This window comes from Oculina patagonica, chromosome 5 (genome assembly GCF_052425735.1).
Source record: "Oculina patagonica isolate OP01 chromosome 5, crgOcupat, whole genome shotgun sequence".
Lineage (NCBI taxonomy): Eukaryota > Metazoa > Cnidaria > Anthozoa > Scleractinia > Oculinidae > Oculina > Oculina patagonica.
In genome coordinates, this window is record NC_135762.1 from 31,530,069 (window position 1) to 31,544,712 (window position 14,644).

The 14,644-nt window shown below is 39.3% G+C and overlaps 2 protein-coding genes and 4 non-coding genes across 6 annotated transcripts; 4 read left to right on the forward strand and 2 right to left on the reverse strand.

Annotated features, from left to right (window-relative positions):
- Positions 1-367: 367 nt before the first annotated feature.
- On the reverse strand, positions 368-1,622 carry LOC144654915 (uncharacterized). Its single transcript, XM_078515153.1, has one exon. The coding sequence runs from the start codon at positions 1,596-1,598 to the stop codon at positions 423-425; it is 1,176 nt and encodes a 391-aa protein (XP_078371279.1). The 5' UTR covers positions 1,599-1,622; the 3' UTR covers positions 368-422.
- Positions 1,623-8,470: 6,848 nt separating this feature from the next.
- LOC144654916 (uncharacterized) lies at positions 8,471-10,108 on the forward strand. The gene has a single exon (XM_078515154.1). It carries the CDS (start codon positions 8,595-8,597, stop codon positions 9,678-9,680), a length of 1,086 nt encoding a protein of 361 aa, XP_078371280.1. The 5' UTR covers positions 8,471-8,594; the 3' UTR covers positions 9,681-10,108.
- Positions 10,109-10,467: 359 nt separating this feature from the next.
- On the forward strand, positions 10,468-10,540 carry Trnaa-agc (transfer RNA alanine (anticodon AGC)). The gene has a single exon. It is a non-coding gene; the product is annotated as a tRNA-Ala (tRNA).
- A 218-nt stretch (positions 10,541-10,758) lies between these two features.
- On the forward strand, positions 10,759-10,831 carry Trnai-gau (transfer RNA isoleucine (anticodon GAU)). The gene has a single exon. It is a non-coding gene; the product is annotated as a tRNA-Ile (tRNA).
- A 3,180-nt stretch (positions 10,832-14,011) lies between these two features.
- Trnai-gau (transfer RNA isoleucine (anticodon GAU)) lies at positions 14,012-14,084 on the reverse strand. The gene has a single exon. It is a non-coding gene; the product is annotated as a tRNA-Ile (tRNA).
- A 275-nt stretch (positions 14,085-14,359) lies between these two features.
- Trnap-cgg (transfer RNA proline (anticodon CGG)) lies at positions 14,360-14,431 on the forward strand. Its single transcript has one exon. It is a non-coding gene; the product is annotated as a tRNA-Pro (tRNA).
- The last annotated feature ends 213 nt before the right edge of the window (positions 14,432-14,644 follow it).

Sequence of the window (14,644 nt, forward strand, 5' to 3'; positions counted from 1 at the left end):
AACTGATCATAAACTAAACTGACGATAACCGACAGCCACACAATAAACTACTGCACAATAAGGAATTTTCCATTATCAAGATATGTACTCTCACCAAAGCAGTTCAGTCTTTTATATTGATCTCGTTTTTAAAATTCGTTCAATTGCTTGGCAATGTTTTCGTTAAATTAAATGCATTTGAGCCCCTTTTTTCTACGTACGTAAAGGGAGAATAATGGTGGATTTCCACTGACGCGTAAATCTTACGGCGTGAAAAAAATTAGAGACAATGTATGAGCGGCCTGCGTAAACGTGTACGCAAGCCGTTCATACATTGTCTCTATTTTTACGCACGTAAAAAATTACGCGTCAGTGGAAATCCACCATAACTCAAAGACTACAAAATTCACAGTGCTTTTCTTACAATAAAAGTACTTTAAGTCTCAGGAAATGACAATTGATAACGGAAATTTTGCCCTGAGAGCAGAGTTCTGAAGATCGAAGGTAGCTCTGCTCGCAGGTGAGGGAAATTTTGAACTTGAACTTTTTAGACTTTTTAGCAAATGCCTGAATGGAATTATAGGATCGTGTCTAGTAACTCTCAAACAGAACGATCGCGACTGACTCTGAAGATATCTGTCTGGACTCTTGTGTAACTTTTTGAATATAACATCATTTCTAAGCTTTAAAGGGGCCTCTCGTTTAATCTTTTCTATAAATTCACGCATCATTTCTGTCAGATTTGTTAAAGATCTATCATACTCTTTTCGATGTTCGGGATTGTCAGCTGTAACAGGAGCAAACATGAGTGCTTGGCCGCCAAATTTGATCTCAACAGCAAGCATGGTGTTTCGATTACTGGAAAAAATACACTTGCGCTCATACTGCGTCGGATAAGGAAGGATATGTTCCACAGCTTTATAATGAAAAGCGTTAAAGATGGCATCGAAAACTGTAGCAGGAAGTATTAGAGATGTTTCTTTTATGGCACAAGAATATTTCCTTTTGTGAATCCAATGGCTTGCTCCGTTATACCTGTAGTCCAATACTCCCAACGCTGGCTCGTAATCTAACAACCACTTTTCCACAACGCGAAATGGCGACATTTTAGTCATGTCGGTGGGTGTAAAGTTGTTGAACTTGAGAACTATGTCGTCATCTAGAAAAATGTAATAATGGTAGCCAGGTTTTCTTTCCATCGCAGCAAAATAGAGCACATTTCGTCCTGATGCAAAGAGGGTGTTTGGATCAAACAAGTAATTGATGTGTGATTGCTTGTTTTCTTGACACTTGGCTCGGTAACTTAGCACCATCACATCGCAGTTACAAGTCATAGGATCGCCAATCTGAGAAGAATTGGCCAAGTTTGGAGGAAGACATTGCTCCGTTTGCGTGAGATAAATAAATGGCTTTCTAGTTGGCAATCTCGTACTTTGTTGTGCCACATAGTCCTGAAGTTCCTTGTTGTTGCCGTGAAGTCCATCTGATGGAATGACGTTCATCACTTCAGGGCTAAACCCGGTTGTCTCTTGTGCGGTTTCTTTCATAAAAACCATTATGCCAACGATTATAGCCGAATTTATCGCCACCACAAAGTAAAAAATACATTTTGTCTTCATTTCACTGTAGTGTTCAACAGAACCTGGAACCTGTGGAGTGTAAAATATAGGAATGTCAAACCACGTCAATATTTTAATTATAAGTAATTGAGAAAGGTTGTGGATTTTTTTTTTTTTTTTTTTTTTTTTTTTTTTTTTTTTAGTATATGTCTGGAATATTGATTGTGTTGTTAATTAATTGATTATCAGTCACTTCGCAAAACAACTTTGTCTAACAATACATTCTGAATCCTGTCACTCAAGTCACGAGCAGAAGTTTGACTATAAGCCGAGATCACGATTTTTTTAAAACCAAATTACGGACAATACATCGTAGTTGTTCGATCAAGCGAAATACGAGTCAACTGCCTCGAGAAACACGCATTTTATTTCTAAAAACGTGTTTAAAACTGGAGAAAGTAATAATTTGAAAACAATTTCTGGTTAATTGTGCCGTTACACGTTATTGAAATATGCGTTACTAAGCGCTGAAGATTCTAAGATATTATCTAACCGGGAAGTAAGTAATATAAAGAAAGGACTAGTAAATCTGACTACCAAAACACTTTCACAATATTGTACATTTTTACTACGCAAAGTCAATTTGCATTTGTAGCAAGCAGCTGACGTTCAACCGGCTGTACAGGTAAATGAGTAAATAAAGCTAATAAGTACGGTGTCGTCGTCAGTTTGCAACGTTAAACTCCCCTAATAATCCCTTGTTTTGTTGGGTAAACAAAAATACAATGCCTGTGAGGTTTGCCTGCGTGGCAAATATTGCTCTTTTATGCCTGAGAGGCTTGTCGGAGTGCTGAAAGGTTTAGACTGTCATTATGTACTGATACATGCCTGCGCGGCGAATTGGTACTTAGAATTGTGCGCTGATATTGGGAGGCGTGTTTGCGTAGTGAATTTGAACTGATCGAAAAGCCTTTCAAACTTTTAGAATTACACTAATAATGCCTGCGAGGCTTGTTTGCGTAGTAAATTTGCACTGATCTGCAATGCCTGTGAGGCCCTTGGTTTACCATCCTATGTGCTTGTTTGCGTGGTCACAGCTTGCCATTATAAATATTCAAATTCCTTCACTAATAACTTTGGTAAAAGTTCAAGCTTCCTAAAATTGGCTTTCACGGCTGTGCTTTTGTAATAAAATGAAGAAGAAACATTTTCGAATTTTTTTTTTTTTTTTTTTAGCAGTTTTCTTTTTGCAATTTGAAGCGTGCAGTTAAGAACAGTTCTATGAGTTAAGTTTTTGACTTGTGCACGGAATACTGTTATTAACAAAATGCGTGCAACTTCGACACCGAAGAATCGGATATCACCTTATGAATGTAGACGAAAAAATATACGAGTCGAAAAGTTAAACTCGTAGAACTGCTCTCGCACGTTTTAAATCGCAAAAAATGCGGTTAGTTGGCCGGGAGCAGCTCGAAAAACGGCTAGAAAAAAATTAGGGGAGGGATGTGGAGGATAAAACGAGGGAACGCCTGTGGACATTTTTATAAAAAGCTCATTCCGCCCACTTCCTTTCTAAAAAGACCTTCTATAGCGACACTGAATCTGACTCGACCCCAGTCATCTTTTGAGTCCTACGTGAGTCCAGGTGGAAATAATGTAAAGGAAGAAACAGTGCAATTTTCGCGTCTTGCAATTTTCGCATTAGAGACGACTGGGTCGAGTCAGACACAGTATGTTTTGTGATTTTAGTAGAGACAAGCCAACACGGCTTCATAGTTCATAATGCCGTCTATCGCGCCGCTCGCCAACTAACCGAACGCCTGGAACAGGCTACCTGTTTGAGCACTACCAAAGCTACTGGCCTAGGCATTTTTTTCGGCTTTTTTTGGGAAAACGAGCATTTTTTTTCGTTTTTTCTTGAAAAAGAATTGCTAGCATTTTCTGTCATTTTTCATGACTGTGATCCAGATTTCAGCACTCAGAACTCAGAAGGATAAATAATCCTAAAGTTTTACAGTTTTGATTACTTAATTTGATTGTTTTCTGTCTGTTTCGACTGTTTGTGCGTTGTGTTACTTGTGTACTTGTGTTGTGTTACTTCATCTGCTTCCTTATGTCTCCTCTGGGAGAATAGGGCCTTTTATCCCTTCCCTCCACTCTACTCTTTCTTCCCCAACATTAACCCCCTCTCCCCCGGTCTCACACTCCCTCCCCCCCCCCCCCCCCTCTCCCCCTCCCCCCCCCTTTCCCCCCCCCCCCCCCTTTTTTTCCTTCCTGGTGCCCCTCATAACCCCCCCACCCCCCCCCCCCCCTCCTTTCTTTCCCCTCCCTCCCCCCCCCCCCCCCCCTGTGTTACTTACGTGTGTGTTTTTTTATTTTTTTTTTTATTTAAAAAAAATTAATATTTTTTTTTATTTCTTATTTTTATAAACGAACAATTATTAAGTATCACCTGTTGTTGATATGAGCATATAATGTAAGAGTTCGTTCGTTTTGAGAAATAAAACAAAGCTTGGAATTCAAGTGGCATTTTTTAAAGAAATCAGGCATTATTTTAGCATTTTTTTGGCTTTATTCGAGAATTTCTAGTAGCATTAAATGCCAGTTTTACTAGCATAATCGAGAAAGGCCTATACTGGCTCCGGCCTCAAGAGTCCTCATGGGCCCGATGAGGATAAGTAGTAAAGTAAAAGCTACTGGCCATATCGGCAATCCGGGAGCAACTGTAGTTGTGACGCCGGTAAGGTAATGTACTAGGATGGTCAAACGAATAATGTGCTCTCAGTATGCATCAATAAAATATCATGTCTGGCATAATAGGCCATTTCAAAACGAGTCTACCTGCGAAACCATTTAAATTAAAATGAGTTTGATTTGCATGAAAATGGACCTGTAGGTGAAACACATTTTCATATGAATGGTTTCGCACGTAGACTCGTTTGAAACAGAGGCAAAGGGTAACTTGGAAATAGGCTATTGTTGTCTGTGTTCTCTTATTTCTTTTCCCTGTATCTCCTTCAGTTATAATTCAATCTACGCTTAAGAATTGAGTTAGATTTCCACGTGAGAAGCTTTTAAAAGCACGCTGTCAGGCTCTTTCAAGTCAGTGTAAAATGAAGGCTTTAATTTTACGTACTTACCTCGAGTGCCACATGTGAAGTCATGCAAGTTTTCAATGTTCTCAAATGTGTTTCAAGCCATTTTCGAGGTACTTTCCACAAAGGTTAATGTAATAACCGTAAACACGGGAAGACAGCCAATCAGTTTACACTTTGAATGGTAATAAATATTCTCTTTGGAAGGACTAAACTCGCAATTCTATTTTTATGCAAATCCAACTATTTTCCATACTAAATAGCTTCTCATCAGGATCGTTTTGAAACAAGGGCAAATAGCATTTTAGCCATGTGTGCCATGGCCATTTGTGAATAACTTCTCAACTGGTAAGTTAAAATTTTTGCCGAAACTTGGAGAGGACAAGAAATGTAGCCCTCGTATGTTGGTTTGTTTTTGGTCTTCGAAATTTCTTTAAAATAATTTTAAACGAGCTGTTTAAATTTGAGAGATCTTAATTGCTGCATGGTCAGGATAGACTGAAAAAAATTTCCGATACCTCAATGTCAGAAAAGAAGATACGAGTTTGCTCACCGGTGTGGGGTAGTTCCTTGTAAAGTTCTTCAGATGTCTCGCCTCTCTGGACTATCCAACGTCGTCAAAGTCTGTTTGGTGGAAACAAGCCCTTTTACTTATTACACCTCACACCTTAGCAACTCATATATTCTTTTGATGGTCACGTTGTTTAGCTACGTTTGAGTTAATAGAAGAATGTAAAGAAATTATCACAAAGACAGAAACTGCTAATTTTCTCTCAAAGAACAGTACATTTTGTTCATATTTATAATGAGTGAAATTTCAGCAGACTTCCTAGATTTATTCTGGAATGGTTTCGAGTGCAATTTGGGATTAATAAGCACGAGTAAATTTTTCTAAAATTTACGAGTGCTAATTTATCCCAAATTGCACGAGAAAAATCATGTGATTACTTATTAATAATATTCATGAAAAAATTGCGAGAAAATAACAAGCGCAAATTATCTCGTACAAAAAATATTTATTCAGAAGGCGCGTTTACACGACAGAGAAAATTGGGTACGGACCCGTCAAAAAATTGGTCCGGACCTGACCACTTTTACAGAGAAACAGTCAAATCAAAACGGGGCCATAGGCGCCTACCAATTTTTTGACGGGTCCGTACCCAATTTTCTCTGTCGTGTAAACGCGCCTTGTCAAACTCGGCAATTATAATCACGCGTTCATTCAAAACAAGGTCAAAGCCCAAAAGTCGTACAGGCCGGTTTTCTCAATGTTTTAAAGGTTTTTAGCCGAAAAATATGCCTAAACAGTTCAACAAATTATCTCAATACAAGATTCTGGGTTTTACCTCGAGCTTTGCTTGACCGCTTTCGACTCGACCTCCACTGAGCCAAGGAAAGCTACTTCGCTTTTCATTTCAACGCTTCCTTGGACGAAACAATTCTCTGTCCCGTACAGCTCTCTAAGTATAGTGTCTTTCAAGCGATGTAGTCATTGCTTTGAGGCTACCTGGTCCATAATCTTCGCCAATTTCGCCAAAGTATTTGTTTTTTTAATTCGGCGACTTCGGCGTAGAATAAATTCGCTCAAGCAAAGCGTGAAGCTTAGTCGGCTCGTGGTTTCGATGTCATCGGCAATTTCCTTCTTAAGAAACCAGTTATTCCAAAACGAGAACCAAAAACCAATGCTTTTCAGTGCTATGGTTTTTAGAGCTGTCTTCTGTCCCTCTACTTTGGTCAAAACGCCAGCCATTTTTTCACTCGCATCTCGAAGCAAATCCAAACTTCGCGCCATTCAGATCGCGTGGAAGCGTTTGATTGGCCTCTGTGGGTGCCTTTGTTTATTAACCAATCAGAATGATCTGTTTGTTTCCATTTTGCACTGAATTTTCTTTTTTCTGCACTATTCTCACTGCATACATAATAAGCCCGTCACGCGGGAATGGCTTAAGTTCGTTAAATTCCGGTGTGTTGTACCTGCGCGCTAGTAGCATGATGCATTGCGACCTCCGCTTCAAATATCACAGTTTCAGTCACCTCGTGGCCAGTTCAACGGAGTTCGGTGAAGTGACTGTAAAAGTTTCGCCCTTCCCACCTCCCCTGGTGGCGGTCGATCACTGCTGTATCCTACATTCTACACGCCAATTGCCCTGGCATTCGCGGGTATCCTCCCATAACTTAGCTTCCCGTGTCAGGGCAATTGTATTCAGTGAGAATGTTTTACTATATTTCCTCATTTCTGCATCAAATTGACTAAAAACTGCATTTCTCTAAGCCAATCAGATTTGAGAAATTTTTTCATGTCTATTATTAATATTGATATTGAAACAAAACAAAAAATCAAACAAACAAGACAAAAGCAAAAGAGGTCAAGGATACGCTTCAGAGGAAAAAAAGGATGGCCAAAAAGAATCTTGTTTCATGGAGAACCCGGGTATCGATCGCGGTACTTCCCGCATGCAAAGGGGGCGCTCTACCACTTGAGCTAAATCCACGGTACAGAGCTGGCATTATAAAAAAATAAATAAATGTTGATCGTATCTTTAGTGTCTTTAGCCAGATATAATGTTAATCCCATGGCCCCAATATAAAAAAAGTACATTTTAAAAAGCTCAATGTTTTCGGCTTGTCATTTGTTGCCAAATTTGATCTGATTTTTTTAAATAATGTTTATTGACATAACATTATATACAGTCTGTACATTTAACGGTTGCATTCTTTTTTCACCAGTTGCAATGCTCAATTCCCTCTATGAGACAAGCCTAAAGCCCATGCCAAACGAGGATAAGTGTTGATAAGAGTTTAAACTCTCACTCTCGTTTGGCATGGAACTCTCATGCACTCTCATCGACTCTCGTGCGCTCTCATGCGCTCTCATCGACTTTGAACGTGTTCAAATTTTTCATGAGAGTAGATGAGAGTTTTCTCTAGTTTGGCCCGAGTTGAAAATAGTCGATGAGAGTTGACGTAAACTCTCATGAGAGTCAACTCTCTCTGCAACTCTCATCCTCGTTTGGCCCGGTCTTAAAGGGAATCACGGTAGTTGCTTTCAGCGTGGCGCCGGAAGTCTTGCTCATGTTCAGTTGAATACCCCTACCATGATTCCCTGCAGGCGCGTCTCATAGAGGGAATTGGGCATTTCACCCTCCAGTTCGCAATTGCGTAGTTGTGTGACACGATGTGGCCTGATGGGCCTTTTTGTTTTTTTAGGTAATGACCTAGTTTAATGGGTCGAGTCTTAAGCATTTGGATCCTGCTCAACTTTCCTAATTTTCCCCCCTCCTGTTTACAGTTTCGTCTTTTTCTAGTAGGGTTTGCCTGGCCTCAAAATATCTTCTTACTGTCGGACACGCGCTTATTTCTCAAGCAACGTGCTATATTATGCAGATAGTATGTAATTTCTGTTAGGGTATTGTTATTCAGATTTACTAGTCCATTCTTTGTATTAGTAAAAGCCCAGTTATATTAATGATATCTTAGAATCCCCGGCGCTTACTACAGCATATTTCGATAAAGATTAACGGCGTACCACGGCAACAAAAGCTGTGTTGTGTAACAAAAGTTGTTTACAAGTCATTACTTGTACTAGTTTTTAACATGTTGTTAAACATAGAATTATGCATGTTTCCTTAGGCGGTCGACTCTTGTTCTGCCTGATCGAACAACTATTGTTTTAATTTTGTTCTATGGAAGTCGTGATCTCGGCTTGAAGTCAGAACTTTTCTGAATTCTGGCCTGCTAGCCAGCTTAAACAACAGCTCAAAGAAGTTTAAATTCCTGTACACCAAGATAGAGGAATGTACTGCGAGCCAACGTTGGTGCAAAGTGTCTGATGAAAGCCAAATGATCTTGCATGTGGTTGTTCACAAGACAATGGATATTCAAGACATATTATATTGACGCGGCTCGACTTTGTTAGTTTACACATCTACACGTTCCAGGATTTGTCAAACACTACAGTGAAATGAAGATAAAAGATATTTTTTACTTTGTGGTGGCGATAAATTCCGCTATAATCGTTGGCATAGTTGTCTATACGAAAGGCACAGCTCAAGAGATGACCGAATTTAACCAAGAAGGGATGGACGTCATTTCATCAGCTGAATTACAAGATTTTAACTCGAAAATTCACGATTATGCAGCACAACGTAGTACGGGATTGCCAACTAGAAAGCCATTTCTTTATCTCACGCAAACCGAGCAATGTCTTCCTCCAAACTTGGCCAATTCTTCTCAGATTGGCGATCCTGAGACTTGCAACTGTGATGTGATGGTGCTTAGTTACCGAACTAAGTGTGAAGAAAACAAGCAATTACACATCAGTTATTTGTTTGATCCGAACACACTCTTTGCATCAGGACGAAATGTGCTCTATTTTGCAGCGATGGAAAGAAAACCTGGCTACCATTATTACACTTTTTTAGACGACGACATAGTTCTGAAGTACAACAGCTTTGCACCCACCGGCATGACAAAGGTGTCGCCATTTCGAGTTGTGGAAAAGTGGTTGTTAGATTACGAGCCAGCAGTGGGAGTACTGGACTACATGCATTACGGTGGAGCAAGCTTTCTGCATCGCAAAAGGAGATATCTTTGTGGTATAAAAGAAACATCTCTGGTTCTTCCTATCACTCTTTTCGATGCCATCTTTAACGCTTTTCATTATAAAGCTGTGGAACATATCCTTCCCTATCCGACGCAGTATGAGCAAGAGTGTGTTCTTGCTATTAATAGAAACACCATACTTTCTGTTGAGGTGAAATTTGGCGGCCAAGCCTTCATGTTTGCTCCTGTCACAGCTGCCAATCCCAAACATCGTACTAAGTATAATAGATCTTTAAAAAATATGACTGCAATAGCGCGTGAATTTGCAGAAAGGATTAGACAAGAGGCCCCTTTAAAGCTAAGGAATCATGTTTTATTCAAAATGTTACACAAGAATCCAGGCAGCTATCTTAAGGAACGATCACGATCGATTTGTTTGAAAGCTACCCGGCACCTGCCTATAATTCCATACAGGCATTTGCTAAGTGGTTCAAGTTCAGGCTGATTTTTCTTGCTGAACTTTTTCAACTTTTAAAGGTCAGCGCTGTGAATTTTGCAGTTCTTTAACTGAGTGATTCACACTTTTTGCACGTACTAAAGGTGAAATGGACGGAAAAAGGATTTCACGAGGCTTTATTTTCAGACTTTCAAGGAAAATACGGGCCCAGATACATTGAATATAATGAGAACATTGAACACGAGATGAATAAGGCTAAACTGCTATATGCTGAGACTACTTTTTTTTGATAATGGAACAATCCTTACTTTGTGCATGGCTGTATTTGTTAGTTTAGTGTGGTCAGTTAGAGAACTATTTCCTTTTAATTTCCAACGTTAATATTAGTTTGTTGTTTGAACATTTCTCAAAATAAATATCCGTCAATGTAGGGTGGAATTAAAATCTCGCTGCGGTTGCATCGCACTAAAAGAGAATTAACGTCGACGCTGTTATATAATTAATTTTACATTATCATTTCATCGTTATTTAATTTTGATTTTCGCAAGGCTGATTTATCAGAAAAGGATTCTAATGTAAATGCCAATATTTCGAAAGGTACTGCCTTTCTTCTTCAGCGTATTCCAAATAATAACTCTGGGGTTTAAAGGTTTACCCAGAGTCAGAGTCAACACTTAAAAGTGTTGTTTTTGGTTCATACCACGCGAGCTTTGTTAGCGGAAATTAAGTGGCGATGTTCAAAAACTCGGCTTCTATTAAGCTGCAAACTAATCAGCTTTTAATCCAGTAACAAAAAGTGCTCAGGTCACAACTGCAGCGAATTAAAAACGTACCTGGGGAATTAGCTCAAATGGTAGAGCGCCCGCTTAGCATGCGGGAAGTACCGGGATCGATACCCGGATTCTCCAAAAGTGATTTTTAGTAATTTTTTTTGAATGCTCATGGCAACATTGTTTTCTGGTAATCACTCTGATTTTCTTTTTTCTTTTTCTGTTGTTGATGCGTGTTTGTTTCTTTGTTTATTTTTGTTAAAAGCCCGGGTAGTCTGCTCTAACTCTGTCTGTAAAAACACTGAAAGGGCTACAAACTAATCAGGTTAAATTTAGCACCACTGATACTCGCAACTGGTCCGTTAGCTCAGTCGGCAGAGCGTGGTGCTGATAACGCCAAGGTCGTGAGTTCGACCCTCACACGGACCACGAAAATCATTTTTTTTTCTATCACATTAAGAAAATAATTTTTTAAAAAAGAATATTTTGAAAACCCCCGAAATTCATTCTGTGGTAAGCACAAGCTACCTACCAAGTTTAGAAATATGGTAAAAATTGCGGTTAAACTGAAAATTTGTTTTTAGTATCCAAAACATCATCAACTAGTTAGTTAACGATGACAAAAAGAGTTGTGCACGAAATGCAATAGGAAGATCTGTTTTCAAAAATAATACGACTTTTTTAATTTTCACAAACATGTTTCGACGGTACATCCGTCATCGTCAGTGTGACGGTTATGAAAGTTTACAGTGATTTAAAACGTGCCTGTTACAAATCATACGTTACATTGCGTTGGAAAGCAATACGCTAGATAAATTTCGAAGTTAACGGAATTAAAAAGAAGCGCGCGCGTGTGCAACTATAGGGAAAGCGTCAAATTGATGTGTTTGACCAGTTGATTAAGGTCCGGCTTTTCCCACTTGATGTACATAGACTCCTTAAGCTTAACTTGGTACTTGGTAGGTGCAGAGTCTAAGATCTTGAAGCAGTCTAAGTTACAAAAGGTACGGCATGACTCTGAAGCCTGCAAATGCTTATAAACGTGAGAAGTTCTGTCCGATGACAAGTGCTCGTGCACGCGCGTGGAGAAATGTCGGCTTGTTTCGCCAACGTAACAAGCATTACATCTTGCACAAGAAAATTTGTGCGCGTACGGAGCCTTACGGAGCCGGAGATTCTTACGCAAAATATTAAACAAATTCTGAATGTCATTGTGAAAACCCAACCACGTGTTGTTGATCTTAAAGGTCCTGTCAATGAGCGTTTTTACCAGCCCCATTTTGTAGCAAAGGGGTGTAAAGCTTAAAAAAATGGTAAGCAGGCCCGTGAAGATCTTTTTGCGGTATGCGGTGGTGACAGGGAATTGTGGGGATTTGTTGTTTAATAGCACATCAAGAAAAGAAAGAACCTGGTTACTCTCCCTCTCCATAGTGAATGAATATTAGGATGTTGATTGTTAATGAAATTGAAGAAAAGATCAGCATCCCGTTCCGAGTTAAAAGGCAAAAAGTGTCGTCCTCATAACGTCGGTAGAATAAAACCTGGGAATCCCTATACTGTTCCAACCAGATCTTCTCGTGGTGACCCATGGAAAGATTAGCAAGAACGGGGGCTAGGGGGGGGGGGGGGAACCCATGGCTACACCATTAACCTGATCGTAATATGTGCCCTTGAAAATAAAATGGGTTTCAGTGGTGGCAAATAGGAAAAGTCTTTTCAGGTCAGAAGAGTTAAGTTTGATGCCAGGGTTGCCTTTGGTAATGTAGTCGACCGGCAGGTCTTTACATTCACTCAAAGGAATGTTGGTAAACAAACTTTCCACATCAAACGAAACCATAAAAGTGAACGTGTCTGAAGCAACATATTCAGAGGGAATGTGCTGCTGGAGAAGATTAGTCAAAAATTTGGCCAGGTTGTAATTGTATGTCCCAATAGAAGAGACAATCGGACGAAAAGGAGGCGTAGAGTTGGCCGCCCGCGGTTTGTGCATCTTGGGTAGGCCGTATATCCTAGCAGGTTGTGACCCACTCGGATAAATGGCGTCATATACCTCTAGATAGATCTGTTTCCTGTACCGAGAAGTTTGCCTTTTTTTATCCCAGTAGAATTTTTGGACTTTTTGTGCCAAAAACTAGGGGGTTGGTCAATCTCAGGATTGAAAGCCAGAAAATCATTTAAATACCACCGATCTAAATCTTATCTGGTAGGTTTCAAATACTGAAAAAAATTAGGGAATTGACTGACACGATCTTTTGGTTCTGCCTTGTTTTCTCTGACAATGACACTTAACCCTTTACCGGCAATCGTACAAATTTGTACGAAAAACACCAGCAGTGATTGAAAAAACTCTAGCTTTTACATATCTGGGAACATGATAGTAATGACTGCTTTTTATGGCAAAGTGATAATTTTCATAGCTTTAAAAGCCAACTAACTGACTACAACTCTTGATTTCTGTTGCATATGGTTGTCTGTTCAGCAGCAAATCTGAAAATGCCCGTTTCTACCTAACAGGACAACAACAAAAAAAACACACATCTTTGCCTCCATTTTTTTTTTAACGAAAAAATAATTCTGACTTCAAAAATATGCATTTGCAGCAAACTTCAACCCTATTCCTTTCCGTTCACCGAGGAAATTTCCCATCAATCATTCAGCAGACTCAACAATTACTATTCGATTAGAGCTATGCTTGCAAAGCTGTAATTTCCTCATTGGTGACCGAAAGGGATGCCTGGGAAAAAACAGTCATGGCGGCGGCATGAAAGGCTTCCTACCTCTATTCCAGATATTTTTTTGTAAGTGTCGAGCCACCCAATCCTGCCGGCAAAATGTTGCACCGATTGCATTCTTTTGAAGTTAGAACTCGTCCAAAGTGCCTTGGCAGGTCTCGGAATCCACCCACAGAACGGCCAGAGAGACAACTTTACTCATGAACCGCCATCTTTCGAATCGAATATTTTTGGCGTTCCAATCAAGACAAAATCATCTCTCACCTCTGGTTTCTTTCAGATGCTGGCCTCTACCCACCATTCTAGCTTAATGATGCCAGCCTGGGGGCTTCTGCAGTGAAAAATGACTCGAAAAATCACTTATAAATACAAAACGTGCCAAATCCAAGCCCAACAGCTCGCCTACGAAAGAAGCAACTGCCGACTGCTGACGTCACAATACAAATTTGAGCCCTCGGTGTTTCGAAACAGCACACATTTTTACTTGCACTTCTTATTTGCAATCACGAAGATCTACAGAATGTCTAAGCCCAGAAAAAACCTTTAGAAAAAGGGTTAAAGCTAATATAAAGGCTGTTAATCATATTGATAACAGATTATACCATTGCTATGATAACATGTATACCGAGTCAAGAAAATAATCACAATTCATTCACCAGTACAGTGACTTCACATTTGTTTGATAAAACAGCAATAACTTAAAATTACATTCAAGATCTCAGACAACATTAATTAAAATTTTTGAACAAAAGGAAAACAACATCATCCTCAATGCATGTTTGTTTACTGAAAAAATATTTTCTTAAAACATGTTTTAAACTACTGAACAGTTTTGATTCCCCCTTTCCCATGATCACGGACAAAAAGTAAAATTCCGTGGTCCATGTGAGGGTCGAACTCACGACCTTGGCGTTATCAGCACCACACTCTGCCAACTGAGCTATCGGACCTGTCACAGATACCCTAGAAGTTAAAATAAGTAACAATATCATTTGTTAAAGTTAAGCTTCTTTAAGGAGGAATGAAGGGGAAAGGAGGAAGGCAAGATTGAAGACCAACTGGCAGAGTTAAACAAGGGCCAGTATTTCTGATTGATATTTTGCTGTTAACATCTCAGTCATATTTATGGATTTTATAAAAACAATTCGCCAAGGGAAATTTTTTTAACCACACGGGCGATTTTACAGGTGATACTAACAAGCAATTTTTTAAAACGTAAACAGCTGGCCTGTTGGTCTAGTGGTATGATTCTCGCTTCGGGTGCGAGAGGTCCCGGGTTCGACTCCCGGACAGGCCCGTTTTACTAATCTTTTAAATTATACAAAGGGTTTTCTTTTTGTTCCAAAAATATGATATTTCGCTGCTTTGAAAAATAGATGTATTCTTTATGCAAACAACTGCAACTGACTAACATGAAAGTCTTATAGATTGCAATACAACTTTGTTATTTAATAATAATAATAATAATAATAATAATATTTTTTTTTTTTTTATAAAAATTAATAAACAC